General features: G+C 39.0%; 2 protein-coding genes across 4 annotated transcripts in view; both read right to left on the minus strand.

The window, feature by feature from the left end:
• PTPRQ (protein tyrosine phosphatase receptor type Q) overlaps positions 1-11,471 on the minus strand; it is a 106,604-nt gene extending 95,133 nt beyond the window's left edge. For 2 of the 3 annotated variants that reach the window (XM_081878557.1, XM_081878556.1), the window contains exons 1-12: positions 11,447-11,470; positions 10,863-10,963; positions 9,848-9,985; positions 8,741-8,876; positions 8,039-8,290; positions 6,968-7,185; positions 5,941-6,127; positions 5,529-5,813; positions 4,549-4,833; positions 3,518-3,787; positions 2,117-2,377; positions 19-149 (exon numbers count right to left, since the gene is read on the minus strand). In XM_081878557.1, the coding sequence (XP_081734683.1) occupies positions 19-149; positions 2,117-2,377; positions 3,518-3,787; positions 4,549-4,833; positions 5,529-5,813; positions 5,941-6,127; positions 6,968-7,185; positions 8,039-8,290; positions 8,741-8,876; positions 9,848-9,985; positions 10,863-10,910 (2,211 nt within the window). In that variant the 5' untranslated portion in view covers positions 10,911-10,963; positions 11,447-11,470. Of the gene's footprint in view, positions 1-18; positions 150-2,116; positions 2,378-3,517; positions 3,788-4,548; positions 4,834-5,528; positions 5,814-5,940; positions 6,128-6,967; positions 7,186-8,038; positions 8,291-8,740; positions 8,877-9,847; positions 9,986-10,862; positions 10,964-11,446 lie in introns of all 3 variants that reach the window. The other variant, XM_081878558.1, reaches the window with a different exon arrangement.
• A 3,991-nt stretch (positions 11,472-15,462) lies between these two features.
• The window catches only part of OTOGL (otogelin like), an 85,828-nt gene continuing 75,770 nt past the window's right edge, over positions 15,463-25,520 (minus strand). Inside the window, exons 53-58 of the mRNA XM_081879445.1 lie at positions 24,107-24,211; positions 22,271-22,390; positions 21,164-21,209; positions 18,683-18,754; positions 17,595-17,674; positions 15,463-16,177 (exon numbers count right to left, since the gene is read on the minus strand). Of these exons, the coding sequence (XP_081735571.1) occupies positions 15,977-16,177; positions 17,595-17,674; positions 18,683-18,754; positions 21,164-21,209; positions 22,271-22,390; positions 24,107-24,211 (624 nt within the window). The 3' untranslated portion in view covers positions 15,463-15,976. The remainder of the gene's footprint in view (positions 16,178-17,594; positions 17,675-18,682; positions 18,755-21,163; positions 21,210-22,270; positions 22,391-24,106; positions 24,212-25,520) is intronic.

Genomic DNA, 25,520 nt, shown 5'->3' on the forward strand with positions numbered 1-25,520 from the left:
TTTTTTTTTTAAACATACCATGAAAATACCTGCATAGTTTATGCATGTGACTTCATACTGCTGAAAGTTTCCATCTGCTCTATCCCAAATAATCTGTATTGAAATATTTGTAATTCTGCCTTCACGTACATTTAGTGGAACTGCAAGGCCTGCAAAATATGTGAAACATGTACATCATACATTTCATTTCTCATGTCATAATAAAGAGCCAGAGTGGATGAATGTCTGAGCCTTTTGGATTTCTGCCACATCCAAATGTACCAGCAGAGACCTTTCATCAACTATGTTCAACCCCAGCACTCAATTTACTTCAGCTTATGAGTTATCTTTTATTTTCAAAAGTTGTTCTGCAATAAAGAAGCTTATAAATGTTTTGAATGTCAGAAAGACACACACACACATTATCTTTATACACTAGAGCAGGTACGTATGGCCAAATTCTGTTTTCCCAAATATTTGTTTAGGGCCAAGAACAACTCAATTTTTACCACAGTGTCAGTAAAATTGGGTAGAGACATCAAGGACCTTCTAGAGCTTTAGAGGTAGCCATTCCTGCTTTAGAGACTATGGATTATATCCAATAATTAGTCAGCAGTTTGTGCAATGGGACTTCTTCTCGCCCTGTGCACACCATGTCCCCCCCCAATCTTTTCTAGAGCAGAATTGGAAGGGGCACACAGGGAGAGGAGGAAGAAAAACATTGTGCAGACAGAATTCCTTACACTAATAGGATGACTCCACTGGATACAACCCTATTTGCTTTCCAATCTGTGTCTTTCTGTAGGCCCTAGGCTAATTGCTCAGATGAAATACTGTATTTCCATCCATTCTCATCTTCGGGGGGGTTTTCCCCACTGGATAATTCAGTCCTCCATAATTTGTGGAATTCCATATAACAAATCCTGAAGACTCTTGTCTACATTTCCCTACCTCTACAGCCCATTCCTTCTGAATCTGTGTCCTTCCCATTCTCTTTGCAAAGTTAATTCTTGTTACACAAAGTCCTACTGCAGCTCCAAACTCCTACTATTTTAGGAAGAGATGAGCTGCAATGAAGGCATACGAAATGCCAAAACATAGAATCAGATGGTGATAAACCTCCCCATTTCCTCGAAGAGGTTTTCCCTTCTTGTTGGAAAATGCAGTAATAGATTGTAATATTGCACATCTAAATACCAGAAAGATACTATGTTAAAAATGTCATGTTTCCGGCTACACTTTTACTATTTGCTTAAAGTGTAACCCACTTCCATTTATTTCAGTGCCAAAAATATGCATACAAGAAGGTGGGGAAATATGCAACTAAAAAGGAGATTGATGAACAGTCATGAAATCGACAGGTTACTCTTTCCTCCTATTCTCTGTACTGTAGCAGGACTACATGAACATACCAAAAAATATATATATTATGGTTCATATACTTTGACTCAGCATCTAACCATTCCTCTATAAACATTGATTGCAGTTATTGGTAGAACCATCTGAGCCCTCAATATTACTGTACACAGAGAAATGCTAATGTGCATTAGAATCTGTGGTCTCAAATGCTGCATCACAAACACTGATACTGTTTATATCATCCAAGACTACAATCCTATGCATACTTGTTAGGGAGTGAATTCCACTGCAATTTACATCCAAGAAAACATGCACAGCCTTAGGCTGAATATTTTGAACTACTAAGTTACAGAGAAGTTTAAAAATTATGATATAATATAATAAGTCAAGTAGATTTCCATGCATGCAATGGGACTCCCCCTTCCTTTTCTTTCCTGGTGTAAACCCAATATATGCTTTTGAGATACAGGGCTGTAGGGCAGAGAAGAAATGGAAATCCCATTGTGCACCATGATGTCTGCTGCATGAACAGAACTGCAGTGTTGGATACAACCTATAATTTTATAGACAATATATTATGTCATCAATGAAAACATTAAGATGCTAATAAATCAGCAATGCCAACATGAGTCCACAACTATCAACATAAGTTAATCAGAAATGGCCCTGACAAATACTTCCACATCTAGTTATGAAAACAATATATGGACTAGACAAATTACAGCAAGATTTCATATTGAAGGAAGAGGATGTAATCACATAACCTTAAATAACTTACATGTTCTTATAGCTGGCAGGTGGTATACAGAACTTAACATAGATCCACTTGTAGTGGAAACAAAAAAATCATATTCCGTGCCCGGGATTAAATTCTCTATAGTTACTTTCCCATCAGTTGACAAAGTTGTAGTTGCATTAGGGCCTCTTTTACTCATGAGGTGTAAGCCATCAAAGACTCCAACAGCAGGCATTTGAACAAATAAAACCACAGAATGACTTTGAACTTCATAGGGGATGACAATCTGTACTGGTTTGGGTTCTAGAGTGACAACAGAAGGAGGGATGAGATCAAACATGTTTTATAAACAGCTGTAAATTAGAACAGTAAGTGTAGACCACATGTTTTTAATGCAGGGGACTATAAAGTAAGGATTGTCAGATACAATATTGTTGGCAAACAATGGATTTTATAGTGGTGCTAGGTGGTCAACACAAATACAGTTCATTTCAATGGAAGCATCAAGAGGGTTTAATGCTTTGACAATCCAAGCTGTTCAGAAGAGTAATCAACTCCTGATTGACTGGCCTAAGGCCTGATTTAATGTTCCAGCTGAACTTTCTCACATCTACGCCATCTCATCAAAATATGGGTATCAACTACTAAACTAAAGAAATAAAATTTATGGAACAATGGAAATGGTTGTGCCACTTGTAGTGTTCATATATGTAGTGTTCATATTTCATGTGTTGCCTACTGTTTTAGAATCCTATCTTTTCTGCACAACCTTACACGTATTTGAAGTGAATTATAGGTATTCTTTCTAAAATGACTGTTGAAAAACATTACCATACACATTCTCTTGCTCTCAGGCCATGTGTCATTATTTTGAAGGGGGGACGGGGAACCACTGGGCTCTCATTCCCAATCAAGCCAGTTGATGGTTGGCAATGAAAGTAATGTCTCATTTCCACAAGGCAACAATTCCAAAATATTGTGTTAGCGTGCTTTGAAATAAATTCTGCTTCTATCGTCTACTTCATATTATGGCAACCTACTTGTGCAATGGATTTTCATTCACACAAATAAGACTTTCCCTTCCTCTCTTCCACTCCCATAATCTATCTGCTTTGGAAGGTTGGGGTACTGGGACTACAGGGAGAAGGGAGGGAGGAGAAGTCCTGCTAGCATAATGTTAGCTCTCACCATAAGACTTTCCTTCACAGGCTTTAATCCTGATCCAACTGATAAACATCCATACTGGATTACAGCAACTACTACTAATAAATATACTTCTTTTAGACTGCATTCTTATACCCACTATGAATGAGCCCCATTTAACTCAACAGGACTTACTTTTGAGTAGACATGGCACAACTGATATACAACAATTTAAAGGGGGGGTATCCTAATAAAAATGTTTCTTTCCCCTCCCTCAAAAAAAGTCTTAAAACATCTTACTAAGAGTGCATTGAATGGTAATTAGATCACTCTTGTTTCCATTTGTTACTGTAGCCACTCCTATTTCATAAGTCATTCCAGGTATTAGGAGTTCAATTTTAAAACTCTCCGTATTGTTTACTAAGAACACCATGTTTTTATCCTCAACTGCAGATGGTCTTGCTTGGATATAGGATTCCTGGCCCTCTTGTGGCAGTTTCCAGTAGATAATTACATGGTCCTCTCCTATATCTTCTGGATGGATGAATACATTCGTAGGTGGGCTGACACCTAAACAAAGAAAATGATATCTACAGTGCATATCAGATAGACAAATTATTCCTAGTTGATTAGCTCTCCTTTTAAAACTCGGTTCTCAGTTGAGAAGGATGCATGCAGTCACTGATGGAAAAAGCATGTATTGTTTCAGTCATAGCTTCACAAAAATACCGTATTTTTCCATCTATAAGATGCCCCCATGTATTTTGGGGGACTCAGATTTAAGAAAATGGGGGTTGTATCCATGTATAACACACCCATAATTTTTGATATTCTTTTTTAGGGAAAAAACCTAGTCTTATACACAGGAAAAAACGGTAATTATTTTAGAATATTGACATTCCTTCGTGGTTACTAAAATGGGAGAACTGCATAAATTGTAACACATGTTCTCTAACAACTTGGAGAAACATTTTAAATTTTAGCAGAAAAGGAGGAGACGTTCTTACTAATTTCCCCTTCCCCTACAGTTCCATCTCCTTCACAACCCAGGAGTAAACATCTGGAACCATGAGGGACTGCAGGGAGAGGGGGGGGGAGTGAATGAAAATAAAATTGCTTAAGAATGAGGATTTGAGGTTGTTGTTTTTCTTACAATCAAGTGGTGTATAAATTTTGTGAAATAAATAATTAACTGCATGCTGAACTTATCTGTAGATGCTATCATCTTCCACATTTCTTCCTTTTGTTTAGGAGTCCTAGGATATATATCCTAAATTACTACCAGTTAAAAGTAATTATGTACATTGTTTATAAAATAAAAAATTATGTACCTGTTACTATTAACATAGGATCCTCGTAGCAGCTTAGAGTTCCCTTTTCAGCTACACTTTGAATCTGTAGCTGATACTGATGGTATGGCTTGAGATTTCCAATGACAGCAGAAGTGTTACTTTTTCCAAATGGAATGGCTTCCCACTTTGTTGTTCCACTCTCTAAGATGCTAATTAGGTAGTGATGAAAGGATGCATTACATGGGCTCATTGGAGAATCCCATTGCAAAACTATTTCTGATGATGTCACCCGTGTTGCCTTTACATTGAGTAAATGTAATGGCCCTAATGATCAAAAGATGGGAAAACAGAATTCTGATATAAAAGTAGCTGTTGGTACAAATACTTTTAGACAAAGGTGCAATAAATAAAATATTTACAGTCTATGGGCTGGACTCAACTACGCTGTTGTTGTTTATTAAATATTTTTTAGATTTAAAGTCTTCAAATATCTATCTCCCTATATTGTTGTTTAACTTATGATATTTTCTCACACATACATTTTTGGCCCAGTTTTCATCAATTTAGTGGTGCACAGTGTTGGAGGAAAGCACATACATTTCCTTCTCTGTGAATAGGAGAATAGGAGAAGTTACTTGCAAAAATGTGTACATTTGTTAAAATTGAATAGAAAAATTGGGGGTTTGGGGGGGGAGTCACACAAAAATTCTTGAGAATTATTATGAAGATTTTAAAAAAATCTTAAATTGCTGCAGAAATGTGGAGAACTGAACTGTGAGGTTTGAAAAATGAGAAAGTGAAAGAACCAAAATTGGCAGGTCTTTCCATCCCTACTCATAACTAACTCTTAACTTTGATTGATTTAAGTGGGTCTGTTCCAACCAACATTTGATTCTGATTTTTTTATGCAGAGATTTAAAGATCATGATAAAACACAATTTATTATTTTTCCATGGATGACATATATAAAAAATGTGCTACATTAATATCATATTTTATTTTATTGTAATGCAACTTACTTGTCTCTAGCATCCTCACTGGGTGTAAGCTAATATGTGCCCCTTCAGGGCTTCTTGCTGATAATAAAAAATGATACAAATGACCAGGGCACAATTTCAAAATTTTTGTTTGCGTTGAATTTAGAGTAAAAGTTTCAGAATGTTGTTCTGAAAGTTCAAAGTAGTATTTAATACTGAGCTGAAAGTCTGAAGTAAACCAGCCAATCAAACTGCTCCAAAAAAGTGCTGCTTCATCTGTGCCAAAATCCTGCACCTTAAATGTGAAGTTTTCAGGAACAGAGGACACTGAAAAGAACAATTTTTAAAACTTTAAATCCAAATGCCATTTTTGATCATAAAATTTAAATTATTCTTCATTAAAAGTATCTTTTAATAAAATGTTTTAAATTGATAGCAGTAATAAAATAATTACATTCATATTTGCAAATATAGGGCAATGGGATATAGCAGAAGAAAGGCATGAAAAAGTAATTTGGACCACTAGAATTTCGCTGAAATGCATAACAATCAGTTTCATTTTCTGGGATCATTGGCAGAGAAGAGAACTCAGATTGTCCAAAATATGGGGAGTCATCTGTCCATGAGAGATGTCCTTCTTCCTGCAAGAATCAAAATTACTGTAATAAATTCCTCCTTGTTTTAGATAACTGCATTCCACAATACACCTGATATACTTCAAACAAGTGCCATGCCTTGTTCCTTTTGAGCAAGTTCATTAGGCGGGCTGTCAAAACATGTTTCTTTTTAGGCAGGCATTTGACCTTCTAGTATACTGGGAATTGTTGGGTTTTTTCCTCCTACTATATGAGATCAGTTGTTGAATTCGGCTATTTTTTATTCTTGTCCTCCACTTGAGAGATTCAAGTGAATTAAAAGTGCACTGTAACTTAATTAATTAAAATAAAGCTGCCATTCCATCCTTGGAAGCAGTGCTTGATTGTACAATTCTCCCCTCAAAAACCACAGATACTTTCCTTGCTATGTCAGGGCAATTTGAGTCAAGGTGGCACTGTGGTCTAAACCACTGAGCCTCTTGGGCTTGCCGATCAGAAGGTCAGTGGTTTGAATCCCCGTGACGGGGTGAGCTCCCATTGTTTCCAACCTAGCAGTTTGAAAGCACCTCAAAATGCAAGTAGATAGATAGGCGGGAAGGTAAACGGCATTTCCGTGTGCTGCTCTAGTTCGCCAAAAGTGACTTAGTCATGCTGGCCACATGACCTGGAAGCTGTCTGTGGACAAATGCCAGCTCCCTCAGCCAGTAAAGTGAGATGGGTGCCACAACCCCAGAGTCGTTGGCGACTTGACTTAATGGTCAGGGGTCCTTTTACCTTTTTAAGTTCCACCAGCTGTAAGGGCTCCAACTAGGAATGCATGTAAAAAGTACAAATGACTGAGCAGGGCTGGATCTAACATACTAACCTCTGATATAGTATACTGACCTTGATGTCATTGAGACCTGTCCATAGCATGATTATGTGACTGAATGACGACAGATAAGAAGTAAGAAATGCATGTTCTTCTTTATTCTTTATATCAACAAGATGTGCCCCACTTGAAAATAATTCACAGCTCTGTCGTGCCACACTCCAAGGCTTGCTTTCTTTACTTACTTTATAGCAGCCATGCTTGAAAGCTGTCCAACCATCTGAACACAAACCTAAAATGGACATATAATTCCAGTATTCCAAAATCATTTCTCAACACACATGCACACATGACTAAATAAATCTATTTTCCTATATGATGACAGTTAAATTAAGCATACCTACCACACCCACTATTTTTTCTAAAACAAATTAAATCATCATAGTTTTATACAAAAGGATGCTCTTATAAATCTACTTGAGTTGTACTGGAATAACAATGCCTGTATTCACATCACTGTAGATTGACACCATGAATAGCACTATGTCTTTTAATGGGCATATTTATATTGTATTGTATTAGTAAAATGTTAGGTTAACTTAAGGAAGTTCATGGGGAAAAGTTTCCCATTACCTCCTTCCACTTTCAGCCAACTAAGACCTCTCTGGAGCAATGTGGGGTAGGCTGTGGTGGGAGGGTGGGGCAGATGTCAAGGACCAGAACCAGGTGATGGAAGTGTGGATTGCCACTAGATGAACCTATGGGGCACTACCATCTTCTAACTTCAGTGATTCATAGGTTCATAAGCATGCAGTGACATCAGCCTGGTTTCACTCATATTTTAATTGGTTAAATCCAGTGCTATTTTTCTAGAAAAAGAGGTGCCAGAACTCACAATGAAAACCTCCCTCATTCTCTTAGAATGGCAATGGCACCCACCTGAAAGGTGCCATAACTGAGTTCCAGCAAGTTCCGGCTGGGAAAAAGCCCTGGTTATACCTGTATTCTACTCCTTTGTAGAAATTACAAACGGTCTACATGGAGCTACCAGACACTCTCCCATCCAGGCACTGGTCATTTCTAAATTCAGTATATTAGATGCTTTTAGACCAGGAATAGCAAAATACAAAATTTGAAGTACACACCTGTTTCAACGTGAACATGCAGCATCTGAGACACATTAACAAAATCCAAGTGAAGCTGTTTAAATTTAAAACTAAAAGTGTACAACGTTGCAGGTCTCAGATCTGTCCATTCATAGAAGACCTCATTATGCTTAAACATCCGAGAAATGTTATTACAAGAAATTTCAACCGAAAAATCATTAGCTAGAATATTCCAGCTAAACAATGCACTAGTACTTGTCACGTGTGTTTTGACAATGTCTGAAATTCCACCTGCAAACCAAATTAGAAAATTTCATCAGATTAACAGGGGGAAAATATTCACACAATTAATTTTTTTTTCCCCCAAAGTAATAGATTTGAGGTGTGTGAGAGACTGTTTCTGTTCAATATCAACTTGGCTATTCTAAAATATTAAATGTAATCATATACCTTTTCCATCTTTGTGATTATGTTAAAAGTAAGTCCTACATTGTTGTACAGCCCCCACCCCCCACCCCCAGTTAGGCACATCCAATATGTGAGCGACCGTGTATACGAGCATCAGACCAAACCCGGAAGTGACCCAGAAACAGCATAAAGGTGTCACTAAAACATCACTAAAAGGGCAGAGAAGGCTGTTTGCAGGCTTTTTCAATGTGTTTCAATGATATGCGATTTCACCAAAGTGTGTGGTGTCTCAGAATGTAACCCCTGCATAAACAGGGGGCTGCCTATACATACGTGTCTTGAATGATTTTGCATGTAGAATTTTCCCATTCTTCAGTGACATCATATTCACATCATATTTCTTCCCTTCCTCAAGCAGAATTGTAACATTTTGTGCTTTTAGTTGTGTTGTGGAAACACTTTTCACATTCTGCAATTTAAAGGAGTGCTATTTTTTAAAAAAAAGAATTAATATTGCACTGTATCTGAGGCAGTAATTCTAAATACAGTATTAATTAAAGAGCATCTCATCCTCCCCTCCCTCAAGTTCCATCTTCCATGAGAAAAAGGTCGTTTTCTATTGCAGCTCTCAAATTCTGGCATGCCTTTCCATGCATCTATGCCTCCCACCCTGTAATCTCTCTGCAACAATGTTTCCTCCCTCTTGCCTCTAATCTATATTATTACAGTGGTACCTGGGGTTAAGGGTACCTCGGGTTAAGAACTTAATTCGTTCTGGAGGTCTGTTCTTAACCTGAAACTGTTCTTAACCTGAGGTACCACTTTAGCTAATGGGGCCTCCTACTGCCGCCGTGCTGGTGGTGCGTGATTTCTGTTCTCATCCTGAAGCAAAGTTCTTAACCTGAGGTACTATTTCTGGGTTAGCGGAGTCTGTAACCTGAAGCATCTGTAACCTGAAGCATCTGTAACCCAAGGTACCACTGTATAGGCTTTCTGTTTTGCTGACTGGTTTTTGTTTTTATTGTGGTTTCAATTTCTTTTATGGTTTTGTTATTTATCACAAGCACCCAGGTTATAATCATTCAAATGGCATTTCTGTTGGAATGGTCTATAACTAAAAGAACTATAGAGAGTCCAGCAAGTGCAGCAACAGACTCATTTACTATTACATTCAGGTGAAATAAAGGTCAGATTGCCTAATACCATGTGGATTGGAAGGGTCCTTATAACATCTTCCCTGTTTAGACTTCCTTTTTTCCAACCCATAGGATTACATAAATTTTATTTTCAAAGGTTAACCATTTTCTCTTAAACTTTCTTCAGACAACCAAAGCACCCTTGCCAACATTATTTTTTAAACAAACATGTTCAACCAAATCCTGCGATCAAATCAAATTAGTGTAACTGCTGAAAGCATGTGATGCTAAGCATACAGCCTACTTTTTGAGCCAAGTCATCAGTGAGGTGATATGTTACAACGTAAAAATCTGGATTCCTCCCTTTCGGAAACTCTGACCACTCCAAGAAAACAGCTCTAGATGGCTTCTTTACTTGACCACACTCCAGGCCACCAGATATCTGCAATGCAAAGATGCAGTATATGTCAAACGATAATCAAGTGCATATTTGGAGGGAAAATAATATATTGTTGCTACATATTGCTTAGCAGTCATTAAAGCTAATATCTACCTAGCTTCATATTATGAACTTATCTAGATTGTAATGCTCAGCTGCTTTAAACTGCCACCTTACCAAGAGGTTCTTCTTTGACTAGGAAAGTAAACTAAACTTCTGGGCATGTGCAAATCTGCAAGGATCTTTGGGGATACACAACCTTCAAGCATTCATGAGTATTTAGTATAGACACTGGACACCCTGAAAATGACACATCGTAGGACTTAGATCTGCATGCTCACGACATCATCCCAGAAGCAAGGAGATCTTACATGAGGGTACTTGATGACCTTTTTGAGTTGCTTTAAAAGGATAAAGGTAAAGGGACCCTTGAACATTAGGTCCAGTCGTGACCAACTCTGGGGTTGCGGTGCTCATCTCACTTTATTGGCCAAGGGAGCCGGTGTACAGCTTCCGGGTCATGTGGCCAGCTTGACAAAGTTGCTTCTGGCGAACCAGAGCAGCGCACAGAAATGCTGTTTACCTTCCCGCCAGAGCGGTACCTATTTATCTACTTGCACTTTGACGCGCTTTCGAACTGCTAGGTTTGCCAAATGGTTTGCTGTGAAGCTTAGATGGGGATAATGCAGACAATGTCCACATTCAGAAAATCTTTAACTTCTCCTTAGCTTTCCCTTTATGTGTGCAGTTTAACAAATCAAACCATAGTTTGTTGTAATTCACGAAGCAATTTGTTATTGTAATTGAAACATCAAAGAATAGCTCACTTTATGCAAACATGACAAATAATGCTAGATAAACAGAGCTCACAATGTCTTACCTGAAATGCGCACTGTATAACAATCAGTAACCAAACCGCTTTGTCCATAGAGTGGGATTGCTTTGGCTCTCAGATTTTGGTTTGGGTCAGAATCCCAATAGCTAAATTATGGTTGCATAAACGTAGAAAAATAAGATAATTAACATAGCAGCATCCACTTGCTGCATTGCTTTTTTTCATCTACTGCATTGTTATTAGCTAAGCATAGGCGTGGCCAGGATTTTTTTTTTGGGGGGGGAGGCTTCTGTTAGGAGGGGTAGGACCTCAGATTTGTATTGATTTTGGGGGGAAGCTGCCACCCCGCCCGCCCTTTGACTACGCCCATGATGCTAAGCTTTCAGTTATACACACTTGCCAGCAAAAAGAAGCAACCTTCCTGCCTTACCGCGAGAAGGGAAGCGGGGAATGTGTTTAGAATAGTCTGTCGTCTAGTCTATTTAGTTCTCACATGCGCTTTTACGCACTAAGAGGGAGGTGGGGAAGGAAGCCCCCAAACGCACGTGCGAAAGAAACCTCCCTCCCATTCTTCCCCTTTTCAATCTTCAAATCTTCGCGCTCCCTCTCCCCAGCTGCGCAGAACCCACCTGCTGGCAAAGGGAAGGGAAGGCCGCCTTAGGCGAGCAGCCGCCGTCTTCTCCTGCGTGGCCAGCTCTTCCTTGGCGCGCGCGCTTTCTGGTCCCCGTGTCCAATTACTTCTGGCGAGTCTCGCCTTTTCCCTTCTTTAGGCTGCAGCGGGGGGGTACGTGGGAAGGGAGGTCTCCATGGAAACTTGAGGAGGGGAGGAAAGGAAGGCGAGGCAGCAGGGGGAGGCTTTGACACCTTCGTTCTGAGGTCCATAGGAACGAGCGCTCCCACCCCCACCCCCCTTTAAAAAACTTTGCCTTAAGAATCCAATTTGAATCCTGAGCTCCAAAATGCATTTGGAATTAGACAAATCCGGATAGCTATAAACGCTCAGCTTATTTTTAAAGAAGGGGGAAAATTCTGTTTGGGGGAGATGGGGGGGGGGTTAGGATTGGGTTGTGTGTTTTTTTTAAGATTCAGGAGATTTGCATTAATAACAGTGCAGACGACCCAGCAAAGCCTTAAGACTGGAGGACCCACAAGGCACACAATGGCTCAAGGGTCAAGGTGAAAACGAAATGGAAGCTTGGAATCCATTTCTCTTCAGAGGAGGAATACCTGAAGGGCAGGGAGAGGAGGGTTGGATTTGCATGACTTCTGTAAAAAAACAATAAAAAATAAAAAAATCCCCCCCCCCAATTTAATCAAACTGACCAATTATATAGTTTCATTCACCAGATTCCTAAAGCTCCAGATCACCCCGTAAGAAAATTGTTTCCATTTTTGTGGACAGGTGTTCATGGACATTACGGCCTCACACTGAAAAGGACAGTGAAAATGGCATGCTGTCATCACTCAAGGATTCAAACTGAGTTGACCAAAGGTTTATCCAATCTCCACGAAAAGCCCAACCCTAGAGCATCTGAACTAGCCCAAAGTCGTTTCAGGGGGAAAGGTGGGGTATTAGAAAAATAGAATTGTAGAGTTGTGAGGGACAACAAGCGTCATTCTAGTCTAACTCACTGCAGTGGAGGATTTATTTATTTTTAAATTTTTTGCTCAAAATGGAGCTCAAACCTATGACCCGGAGGGTCTCATGCTCTACAGACTGAGCTATTTTATTATTTATTACATTTCTATACTGGCCTTCATACTCGGATGGATGTGTTCTGCCACCTCTGTCATGTGCTTTGAACTAGCAGTTACTGGGAATTGCAGTGCTGTTTCACTCATGCTGCTTGTGGACTCCCCATAGGGATCCAGTTGATCTCTATGAGAATAGAGTGCCAGGCTAGGTAGGCCTTTGACCTGATCTGGCAGGGCTCTTGTTAGGTTTCAAAATCTAGTCTAAGTTTTTATCAAAACACTGAACATCCCAAAGGAAAGGGGTAAACTAACTTTAAGAGGGGATACTTACACATTAAAAACTACATTTATAAACCTCTTGTAGCCTCCTGCAATGTTTTGAAATTACCTATGTAGATCATTCCAAAATCTGATAACTCTTCTGTTTTAAAATATGGAGATAAAGCAAATCACGATGGTGAGAGTTGAAATTCTAGACCCAGTTGACAAATTAACTACAGTTCTGGATAGAGAATCCACCTGAGAGTTCTTAAATAACTCAGATGTGAAATTGCCGGTCTTATGACAAAAATATGCAACTTGGCCTTAAGATCAGTTGCCACATTTAACACAATTTTTTAAAAAGAGAGCCAGTGGGGATTCAAGAAATAACAAGCCAGTTTGTCCTTGGAAAACTGGCGGAAATCATGTAAGACTTGCTGAAGCAGAACTAGCATGATTTGTGCAGTTAAGTCCCCTCGCTAACCTTTTAGATTTCTTTGAATGTGTCAAGAAGCATAGAAAGAGATTATCTGGTTGACATGGTGCTCTTGGGCTTTTAAAAAAACTTCTGATGAAGTCTCAGCAAAGACTCCTAAAGCTTAGCATAAGAGGACAGGTCAGTAACTGGTTAAGGAACAGGAAGCAGATAGGAATGAATTGAAAGGTCTCTGAATGCAGAGCATAGAGAGACAGTGTGGTGCAGTGGTTAAGAGCCGTGGACTCGTAATCTGATGAACCGGGTTCGCGTCTCCGCTTCTCCACATGCAACTGCTGGGTGACCTTGGGCTAGTCACACTTCTCTGAAGTCACTCAGCCCCACTCACCTCACAGAGTATTTGTTGTGGGGGAGGAAGGGAAAGGAGAATGTTAGCTGCTTTGAGACTCCTTCAGGTAGTGATAAAGCGGCATATCAAATCCAAACTCTTCTTCTTCTTAGCATAAGAGGACAGGTCAGGAACTGGTTAAGGAACAGGAAGCAGATAGGAATGAACTGAAAGGTCTCTGAATGGAGATGTAGAAAGTGGAGTCCCTGTCCCTTTTAACTTGTTCATAATTCATCTAGAGTTGAACTAAATGGGCTTCCGGTGTTATCTGGCTGGGATCTTCTTATGTTCCTAAGTTTTAATAACAATGACAAAGTAAATGTGATACAATGTCTTAATAGCAAACAGCTCCCTGCACCTGAAACAAACTCTGCTTTACTGTAGAAATTAAAAAAAAACTATGTTGCTGTTTGAATACATTTCAGTGCAATTATTTAACATTTGGTCTCAATTTGTTGCATATAATTCAGATATATCCAAAACTGTGTTTATGTTGCAGGAAGTAATATTGTATCTGCATATATTTGTAGGATTTCCTGCATTGGGGCCACGGTCGTATTAGATGATTGGGGTAACACTGATGACACAGCATATAAATAAGTTTTTAAAGGAAGATAAGCATAGATACGGCTTTCTTGTGCAAGAGCACTTTTGCTCCATATAATGGGGGTCATGTTCACTGATCATCTAGAGTGTGAAACAGATACATTATAACTTTTGCCAAGCGGAAACTTTAAGTGAAGGCCAGTCTTCAATAATCAGCATAAATACTCCTTTAAAAACAAGGCAAGTTATTTTTGCTTGGGTGGTGCATTTTTTTTAATCTTAATTAAGGAGATACTCCTTAAATAAAAATATTTTTGTTTTCCACTGCTTCTAGTGAACATTGTGAGTTAATTAAAAATATTCACAAAGTAAAACCAGGGGGCAAGCTACAGGTTACACCAGGAATGGGGAACATTTTTTCTGTTGGGAGCTTTGAGCAGAGCCAGAGCCAAAAGTCAGAGTTTGCATACTGCAGGACTGCAAAGCACCTCCTCCTTCCCTCTCTAGCTCTGTCTCTCAGTCTCTCTCTCTCTCTCTCTCTCTCTCTCTCTCTCTCTCTCTCTCATACACACAAACACAGTGGAATAATTCATAGTAATGTAAGTGTCTTTTAAAATATATTTATTTACTTAATAGGATATGTAACAAAAGCACAGTATTCAGAAGTTGCAGATAGGTTAACAATTCAATAATGCCCCATGGTTCTCAAGATGTGCTTAGATCAGCAGATTTGTATCTGTAAATAGTTTTGCACAGTCCAGAGTTTCACATGTGTTTATCTGAATTTGCTCTAATCTGCAAATCTAATATGCGTCATCGGATGTGGAACACCTCTTTCTCATGACTGCACTAAGATTTAATATGATGAGGTGCTTGTCTGAAATCCTCAGATTGGTTTTAATACAGAGTGAGGAGCTTTCAGATTCTACATAAGACACTAACTCCAGAAGTATGCTCTTTGACTTTGCTCTTTGACTTTCATTATAATGCACATTTTTAAATTCTCCTGATACTATTGTCAAAGTATTGGGCAATATACAGGTTATTCCAAAGCTGTAGTATTTATTGCAGAACAGTCACATATATTTATAACAAAAAGTTATCAGATATTTTCATCAAAATAGTAATATAATATCTTTAAATTGTTTAAATAATAATAGCAGTCCACCCAAAGTAAAGGTGCATTTTCTTCTTTTAACAGAAGTATACATATATTTTGTATCACTTTAATCCAAGGGACATATCACAAACACCTGTAGCTCTTTTTTAAACCCCGTAAATATCAAATCATGTCAGCAGTGATTAATTAGTAGTTTTCAGATACACTTTAACAGTAGCCACAAGATTCTGGGGATGTTCAAAAGGAACACAAAAAATGTAAAGTGTGCTGGAAGATAGAAAACAAACAGAAAGACACAACTGAAACAAGGAATACCAGTTTGCCAGTAATTTATTGCAAACATTTTACTGCACAGTGTAACGTTTACAATAATTGTAAGTATAAATGAGTGATACCAACAGACATGCTAATAAGCTACAAAAGGTTTCCAGTTATCTTTAGGGATGTGTACTTGATTAACATTATCATGAACTGATTAATTCACACATCTAAATGAAGTTAAGTCGATGACTAAAATGAACTAATTCTTGCATATATGTTAACATGTACAATTTTGCTGTAGCATTAAAACAGTGAATACTATCAATTTTAATATATTTATGAAACATGAAAAATATGTTTATATATTAATAAGATATTTATTAAATCTGAATACAATAATAAACATACAATAGCCTGTTTGGTTATGGTCTTCCGTAAGATTCCAGACAATCTTAATTCCACTGGCATGAACAGTCTGTGGGCTCCTGGATGACATACAAGATTTCAGTGCCATTTCCTGAGCAGTAGAGTGGCACGGTGAGATTCTGCACTCCGTTTTCACGACAGCATTTACAGAATCTTAAATGGCTATTAATGTTGATGTTAAAAATTGTGGCAGATGGACATTTTCCATCACAAGAAGCCACATTAATCTGTTAAGAGAGACAGAAAGAAGAAAGAAACCATCCGTTACTTGGTGCTTTGGGGTGAGGAGGAAGGAAGCAATTTTTTGGGTGAATGTCTACTTTGTGCACACCTCATCTAATGACTTCACAGGGCTGCTTCCCAAAAAGAGAACATTATCTGTAGGTAACTAGTTAGCCCTGGTTGCTACAGGCTGTTTTCAGAGCTGAATGGGGAAGTTACACTCCCCACCTCTTACTTCACATGAAAGATAGAATCGCATAATTGCAGAGTTGGAATAGATCCCTCAACTAAAGTGTAAGAGGCTCAGAGTCCAACTCCTTACAAGTACACATGTGCCCTCAAGCAAACATCTGTTGTGCCTCCAATCTAAGGCAAACACAAATGAGAGAGAAAGAGAAGGTGATTTGTGCCCAGCAGGTCTCTGCTCAGCAACCTGACAGGGTATTGTCTCCATTCACCTACCAAAACATTTATCTAAAGCATTTGTTCAAGCCAAACATGGAGATACATCCATTCCCAGCAGAGGCAGAAGAAAGAAGAGCTTAAATAACTCGCCTCACATGCCAAATTTGCCATAAAAATATGCACCCTGCTCCGATAGTTTCATTTATCTGTAAAAATTAACTCATGTAACTTGAAAAACGAATTCAGCCCAATCCTAACCTTTGTATTGGTTAAGCTGCAACTGCAAATGTACCTCTATAACCACGGTATATCAACTATACTTCAAAAACATTGTAATTAATATATACATATAGAAATGAAATCCACCCCTTAGGGGTGGAAAGATGTAATACCTCTGTTTTGTGAGACATTATAGTAAATGATTTATTGTATATACTTACATGGAAATATATTATCTTTTATCTGGTAGCTCACAAAACAGAGGTATTATATCTTGATCTCTTAAAGAGATTTTATTCTGTATGACATCAAAGGCATACCCATTGTGAGAAGACAAAGGGGGGTGTTTGTTTTTAAAGTACATTATGTGCATCTGTTATATATTGGCACACTTCGTTTAGAGTAGGAGGACATTTAATGACAGACGTCAGTGCTTTTGCCTGGTGTCAGCAATTACGTTGTGTACAGTTTATCTGGAGTCTGAACAGAAGAGCTCAGCATTTCTCTCAGGGAAGAGGCAATTAAACTGTAAATACATATATGAGTAGGAGGACATTGCCGGGGTGAGATATTTTCCAGATGTCAGGGCAGTTGTGGGTCCTATTTTGGTCTGTAGGTGTGGGTGTGTCTTTATTTTGCACACTACCCTTGAGTGTTTTAATGGTTGGCTTGTTTTATTACCCACACTGACTGGAAGGAAGTAACCTTTATTATTATTATTATTATTTATATATCACCCTATACCTATATACACCCTATACAACAACCGAATACCCCCTTTAAGGCACTTATACTTACAGGGCTCCGACTTATGCAGTCATGTTTCCTTATAGTTGTTCTGACAGTCACTTTTTGGCAAATCTTTTCATCTCGTTTGCCTAATGGAAAATAAAATAACTTGCCATTTACTCATATATACTTGCTAAACCAGGAATATAATTTTCAAAATAACATTCATTAGGCCATGATTCAAAGAGGCCTTTAGGTTTGTGTTGGTGCTTTTGAACATGCTCCAGAGCAGTTCATCCTTCCCACCAACCTGCCATCCTTATGCTTAGATATCAGTCCAGAGGTTCTGGGAGCCTCTCATTAGGTGATTCTAGGACTGGTTTCAAAAGTGAGAACTCAGGAGCCATATTGAATTTCTAAAATCTATCTCATGGTTCTATGGACAATGGCCTTTTAATGAGCATTTGTTAAGGGTTAACTTAAGAGTAAATTCTTCAATATTAGTTTGTGATGCAGGAACATTCCTGATAGAATCCATTTTGTGTGGAAGAGATGAAGCATGATATATGTCACAAATTGTTCCAAATAGGTTTTTAATCCGTTTTTAACACCCCCATGTTCACTGCATATGTTGAGAGGATTCAAGGATAAAAATGTGAAATCTACACAGGAGTGCCAATACAATCATGGAGCTTCCATCAGCCATGGGAAGTGAAGCATTATTTCAATGTTAAAAGACAGTTCTATGATATACCTCTTTTTGTGAACAGCTAGGCCAATAGATGCATGTGTCTATATCACAAATGCCCCCACATCCACCACCTCACAACGCAAACTCACAACACAAATAAGGCCACCATCTTTCCCTCAGTCACAACTTAATTGTTTCCCAGCACAGCACTGTGACAGCCATCACTGCAAGGTGGCTCTTTAGTTAGGAAAGAAAAAGCCTCAGCAATTTTCTCTTTAAAACAAATGGCCCAAATATTCTGATTCTGCAAAGCGATAAGCAATGAACTAAGTAAGGGGTGTAATGTCATCTAATAAATACTGGAAACACTGAGTCACAGAAGCATATCGACAACATCTCTATAAAGAATATTAACATTTTAACAATTTTTAAAGGAAACAAAATACATTATTAAAAATAGTAATACCTGGTTCACAATTAATACTATCAGTAGAGACTACGGGGCTAATGGCAAAGGGTGATACACCCCGTCCAGAACCTGGCAGAATTATTGGGAACATAAGTGTTTTTGTAATATAAAAACATATTTTTACAAGAATAACATTGTATTAATTCTTACACTGCCAACTGTAATTTCTCTTTTTTTTTCTTTTTGAAAAATAGGAAAAAAGTCTTCCTATTTTTCTCAATTATTGGCAACCTGTGCTTTAAGACTTGCCTGGGTAACAAAACTACAATGTTCACACAAGAGATTTAAAAATAATTATTCTAGGGGGCATCTTATGACTCTGGCAAGGTAAGAATTAAATATATGAACTCACTTAGCATGCATTTAATCATTCTCCTGTTAAAATGAAGATTATTGGTTCCCATTAAAACCCAAGGAGCTGCAAGCTATACTTGGAGCTGACTTTTAAACTGCTTTACCAAAGAAAGCACATGCTTTTAGTTTTATATATATATATAAACATTCTCTATTAGCATGTAAAATAGCATTTAATTTTGTTGCATTTTTTGTTCTTAGAAGCCATTTCAGCCAATGGTTCTGAAGTATAACAATGCCTTTCCTAAGACTATGGAATTCTGCAAAAGCTACGGAGTTTTCATAATACCCTGAAGATACATTGAGCCATGTCTGCTTCATATAGTGAATGGAGAAGGAGAAAGATGTGGCTTCATTGAGAGCTTAATCAGCGTTGGTTATCTACATAGCAGAATTATTTTCCTTAATATTTTTCCTAATGTCTGTCACTCAAAATATTCGCTCACCTGGAACTCCAGGTGGGCGGCCATTGCCACATGGTGCGAATGAGGAAGCCACTATCTTCTGACACGGATAGGGAAGGTGATGGTCACCTGGCACCTCCAGCCACATCGGGCTCCTAGGTAAAGGTGGGCAGTGCCCACTTAGCCAATCAGAGGGGCTGCAATCAGCCCATGCCTAGCTTATTTAAGGTGGTGGCCAGGTGCAGGCCGTTCATGTCTATCACTCAAAATAGTGATCTCTTTAGCCAAAGCCATATCTAGGGCTTTAGTCATTATATATGCAAGGCCCATACCAGATGCCCTGAACACATGTTTGCAGATACATGCCTTCAGGCAGTATTATGTTTTCAAATGAAAAGAAGTGTGGGTGTGGCCTATATGCAAAGGAAGGGGGGGGGGGCTCCAGGCACAAGCAAGAAGTGCTTTCCAGATCCTAAAGAAACAAAAAGGCAGCTGCATGGAACAGAAGTTCCCAAGACATTTGGCAAATTGTTAGAGGCAGGTTTTCTAGGAGATCATCAAATGCATCTCCTGTTGGGCTGATTACATTTCAGTCTGCTTTAGTGAACTGCAGCATGAAAGATTTCCCAAGGAATATAAAGAACAAACATTTTTCCCTTCGTAAAGATGTTAGGAACCACCAATCTGTGTAGCTTGCTTTGTATTTCTTTAGTGCTTCGCTTAGAGTTGTTTGTGATCCCCCCAATTCCGTTCTTACTAGAGCCCATGCAGGTGTTGAAAGTTTGTTCTTCCTTCTCAGTTAAAATGTCTACAATTCCTCATATTGGTACAGTTCATATTCTTCATATTCACATTAAATATTTGCTTTTGAACTATGGTTTAATGTGGTATGTGAATGAGGCCTGTGAAAAGTCATATTGCACTGCTAAGTTCCCACTGGCTATCAAAGTTCTGAAATGTTTAGGTCACTGCAAAATAAGCCTAGGGGGAACTGTCAAAAGAGAATCCAAGTGTACAATGTCCTTCACTATCCAGATGTGCTAATTCATGTTAGAGAGACCTTTTTGATTCTGAAATTGGAATATACCATACAATATTTTGTGCAAATGGCTTCACATTTGCGCATTACAATTTGATACATAACTTCTTACAAGGGAAATTGTCTCTTTTTAAAAATTCTTTATGCATAATTTTGCTCACTTAAATATCTTGTTATATATAGACTTGGACTGAAGATGAAAAACATTTATTCCTAGAGAACACATAACAGGAGAACCTAAAACGACCATCACACTAAGTTAAAAATCAATTCTCTATTTTTTTTTGAACTTTTATTTCAAACATGTGTGCATGAATTGTTCTGGAACAATCTAGGCAAATATCTATAGCTATATATATATATAACCTCATTTATTAAAAATACAAAGTAGCTTTTAGTTTCACCCCCTGCTGTATTTGGCGAGATTTGGTTATACTCCAGAAGAAAAAAAGTTTAACCAAAAAAAAAAAACACAACCAAAATCACCATGTGAGCAGCCATATAAAGCAAGGCTTGTCAATGACATTTGTTAAGACTACACATACATTACATGATTTGGGATGGCATGCTTTTTATTTCCACATGTCCCACTTAAAAGGAGTGAAAAACATACACAGCTATCCAAAACCGAAGCCAAACTAGCATACAACTAGCACTGAATGCAGCTTTTGTTCCACTTACAAGTCCTGCAGCAGCCATCATTATATGTCTCTATAGTGCCTCCATTCTGGGAAAATAAAAAAAAGAATATTTCAAAACAGACTGTGCCCAAAGGAACATCTTGATAAGTCTGAATGACTCTTGTAAACCAGGGACGACTAATCTTTGGTAGGGTTGTCATATTTCAAAAAGTTTTTGAGCTATTTTTAATATATGAAATTTGCCACAAAATCTACACTTCTGACATGGGTTGCCATACAGCTGGGTTTTCCCCGAACATTTTTTCCAATTTTTGGAAATTCCACCCAGACGCAATTTTTGGCGGGCAAATCCCAGCTATGTCTGGGAAATTCTGGGCCTATGGCAGCTCTACCTTTGGCACTCCAGTATAACTTTCATGTTAAGAATCCTTAACATGCAATCCTTATCACATTCATCTTGGAGTACCGTATTTTTTGCTCTATAAGACGCACCAGACCACAAGACGCACCTAGTTTTTGGAGGAGGCAAACAAGAAAAAATATATTCTGAATCTCAGAAGCCAGAACAGCAAGAGGGATCGCTGCACAGTGAAAGCAGCAATCCCTCTTGCTGTTCTGGCTTCCGTGATAGCTGCGCAGCCTGCATTCACTCCATAAGACGTACACACATTTCCCCTTACTTTTTAGGAGGGAAAAAGTGAGTCTTATAGAGCAAAAAATATGGTGAGTCCCAATTAACTCAATTGGGTTTTCTTCTGAGCAGACACACTGCAAGTCACAAAATCTGAAAACCGTGAGCCTTTGCATTAGCCACGTTTATTCTAATCCACTGATTAGAATCAGTTCTGATGTATTCATTTCAATGAAAGAAGCAGATCCACAAGCATTCATGCAGAACCACCCACATTTGCACCAGAAAGCTCATGGACTCATGGACAGATAATGACATTTTCATTTATGTAAATAAGACTTTATGTAATTAAGATATTATTTGCCGTCTGGCGTAATTCAGAAAAAAAGATTAATGAAAACACTGAAATGTAGACATTTTCTCTATATTAAACAGTTACAAGTGGATTGCATGCTCAAGAAAAATGTTATTTCATATATTTCTTCATTTGTATACAATATGTATAGGATTACAAACCTTTGTGCACTCAGTCTCATTAAAGGGTGGGCAAACCACACTGGAGCCAAGCACTATTGCACCACCAGCAGTCTTTGTGCATTCATATTTAGTGCAGTTTGAGTCCCATGTGCTTCCTTCCTATAAAGTAAGAGATCAAATGTTATTCTTCTGGAGAAAAAAGAACAGATTAAAAGACCACAGGAACATTTACTTGACATTAGGGTTTAATGGCTATGGAACTGACCACAATCAATGTTTTCTGAGAACACCATATTAACCATCTTCACTGCAATAACGACACTTTCCTGTTTCTCAAAGGCCACAGTTTCCAAGAGGGGTAGCTCCTGTTAGCACTCACTATTCTTTGTTGCCTTCACACCACTTGCGGATTCCCAGGCACAGAGTAGAGCAGACATAGGCAAACTCCGGCCCTCCAGATGTTTGGGACTACAATTCCCACCATCCCTGACCACTGGTCCTGTTAGCTAGGGATGATGGGAATTGTAGTCCCAAATATCTGGAGAGACGGAGGTTGCCTATGCCTGGAGTAGAGTCATAACTGAGCTTATAAAGCCCTGCCTTGAGAGTGCATATATAACAACTTAGCAGAACTCTTGATTCTTACCTTGCTATGCGGCAGGCGTAGAGGCGGCTTTAACCGTGATTTACTCAGTTCCAGTGCAACACAGTGGTACCTTGGTTCTCAATCAGAATGCATTCTGGGAGTCTATTCGACTCCCAGAACCATTCGAAAACCATTCGAGTCTATTGACTCCGAGAACCATTTGAAAACCAAGGCACAGCTTCCGAATGGCTGCAAGAGCATCCTGCAGCCAATTGGAAGCCACAGAAGCTGTGCTGGACATTTGCCTTCCAAAAATCATTCGAAAATCGGAACACTCACTTCTGGGTTTCGATTGTTCCGGAGTTGATTTGTTCGGGAGCCAAGGCATTTGAGATCCAAGGTATGACTGTATTCAATCACAGTTAAGATGCAACATAGTTTGCACATCCACTTCAAATTATGACATCATGCTGTGGTTTGCATCCAATATTCTTAATTGTTGGCTCAGTTCACATAATAACAGGGTTGGTCTGTGAATGGTGTGCCCATCCACTCTCTCCTTGCCCTGCCCCTCTGTTTGTATACATGGCATGTTAATTTCTTGTGACATCTAAATGGGGAAACTCGGGTTTAAACTGACTTACAAATCAGGATGTGCAACTGAGAGGAGATAGCTTCTTTCTGGCCTCTTACAGGTTTGTTTGGGTTTTTTGGTCAGATTTTTTTAATTGTTTGTAGCGATGGCCATTACAACGTAACTCACACAAACAACCAAGGCAAATACAGGAGTAAGTTAAAAATCCATATTTTGTTGAAAATACAGGTTGCCTGAAAGCATCCAAGGTTTATGCTGCTTTTTACCTCGTGTGAAATAAGAAGGGAGGCAGTGTTGTGGGATGAAAAATCCCATAAAGATCTGGACCATAATTTTAGAACAAGAATTTGGTACCAAGAGGTCTGAAAGAGCTGCTGCTGTTGAATTGTGTTCAGGTCCTACACATTAGATTTTCAATTATTTATAGTGTTTTGGATCAAATGTGCCAAACATCACCTGATTTACAAGAGTTTGTGCAGGTGGCAGCCCTAACTATTTTCTGGCTTGTTATGACGCCCATATGGACACAAGCACCAAATATTCAAGGTGGCTTCCAACCAAAGAAAGTTTGAATCAAGAATAGGAATATGTGGAACATCTTCTATAGGATTTAATAATTTTTATAAATTAAAGACAACATAGTCTGAATTCTGATAACGTGGTCTATTTTTTTCAGCTTTTCCGGAGGACTTACTTCATAAATGACTGAGGTTCCATTGCCAGAATAGAAAATACAGGACACATTTATGCAGGAACCACAACAAGCGTGTTGACTAGGAGATGGGACATATACTTGGTGCTGTTAAAAAGATAGATATTTTGTGTTTAAAAAGGATAATATTAAAAGCATTATTTTCAAATACATACTAATAACTACAACCATGTCATGGATTTAATGTGTTGTGATAGCAAAATGTTGATATTACAGTTTTCTGTGTGTTTCTTTGTTCCCATGTCATTGCTGTGAACATGTTGCCACCTTGTAATTACTGCCACCAGCCCTTAGACCAACTGAGAGGAAAAGCTTTCTCATGCAATTTACACACTAAATCTGATTTTGCTTTCCTATCCACAGTCCAGGAGGCCTCTCCCTAAGATAAGTAAATAAGGAGAGAGGTGCAGAAAGGATGCCACTGTTCCAAGAAAAAGGATTTCTTCCAGTTGTCTTATCATGCAGGCCTAAAACTATCCTGCTCAATGGCAAATGAAAAAGGACCCCTGGGTGGTTAAGTCCAGTCAAGGGCAACTATGGGGTTGCAGCACTTATCTTGCTTTCAGAATGAGAGAACAGGCATTTGTCCACAGACAGCTTTCTGGGTCATGTGGCCAGCATGACTAAACTGTTTCTGGCACAACAAAACACCATGGCGGAAACCAGAGCACACAGATACAGTGGTGCCCCGCAAGACGAATGCCTCGCAAGATGGAAAACCCGCTAGACGAAAGGGTTTTCTGTTTTTCGAGGTGCTTCGCTAAACGAATTTCTCTATGGGGTTGCCTCGCAAGACGAAAAAATCTTGCGAGTTCCCGCGGGGTTTTTTTGCTTTTTTTCGCCCTTTCCCTAAGCGCTAAGCCGCTTATCAGCTGTTCCGCTGATAAGCCGCTTCTCAGCTGATCGCTAAAAGCCGCTAGACCACTAATAGCGCTAATCCGCTAAGCTGTCAATGGGCTTGCTTCGCAAGACGAAAAAACCGCTAGACGAAGAGAATCGCGGAACGGATTAATTTCGTCTTGCGAGGCACCACTGTATGCCGTTTACCTTCCCACCACAATGGGACCTATTTATCTACTTGCACTGGCATGCTTTCAAACTGCTAGGTTGGCAGGAGCTGGGAGAGAGCAATGGGAGCTCACACCATGGCTAGGATTCAAACTGCCAACCTTTTGATCGGGAAGCCCAAAAGGCTCAGTGGTTTAGACTACAGCACCTGGCAAGAAGGCAAAGTTGATCTGTGGATATGCAATATCCAGGGACGTAGGAAGAGGGGTGTGGGTGGTGCTGTCCACCCTGGGTGTCATCCTTGGAGGGGTAAGAAAATGGCACACCGTGGGGGTCAGCACTTACTGCGGGGCCTGGCCTGCAGGGCGCCCGAGCCATGCGTCTCTCC

This window comes from Podarcis erhardii, assembly GCF_964252035.2.
Source record: "Podarcis erhardii genome assembly, chromosome: 10".
Classification (NCBI taxonomy): domain Eukaryota; kingdom Metazoa; phylum Chordata; class Lepidosauria; order Squamata; family Lacertidae; genus Podarcis; species Podarcis erhardii.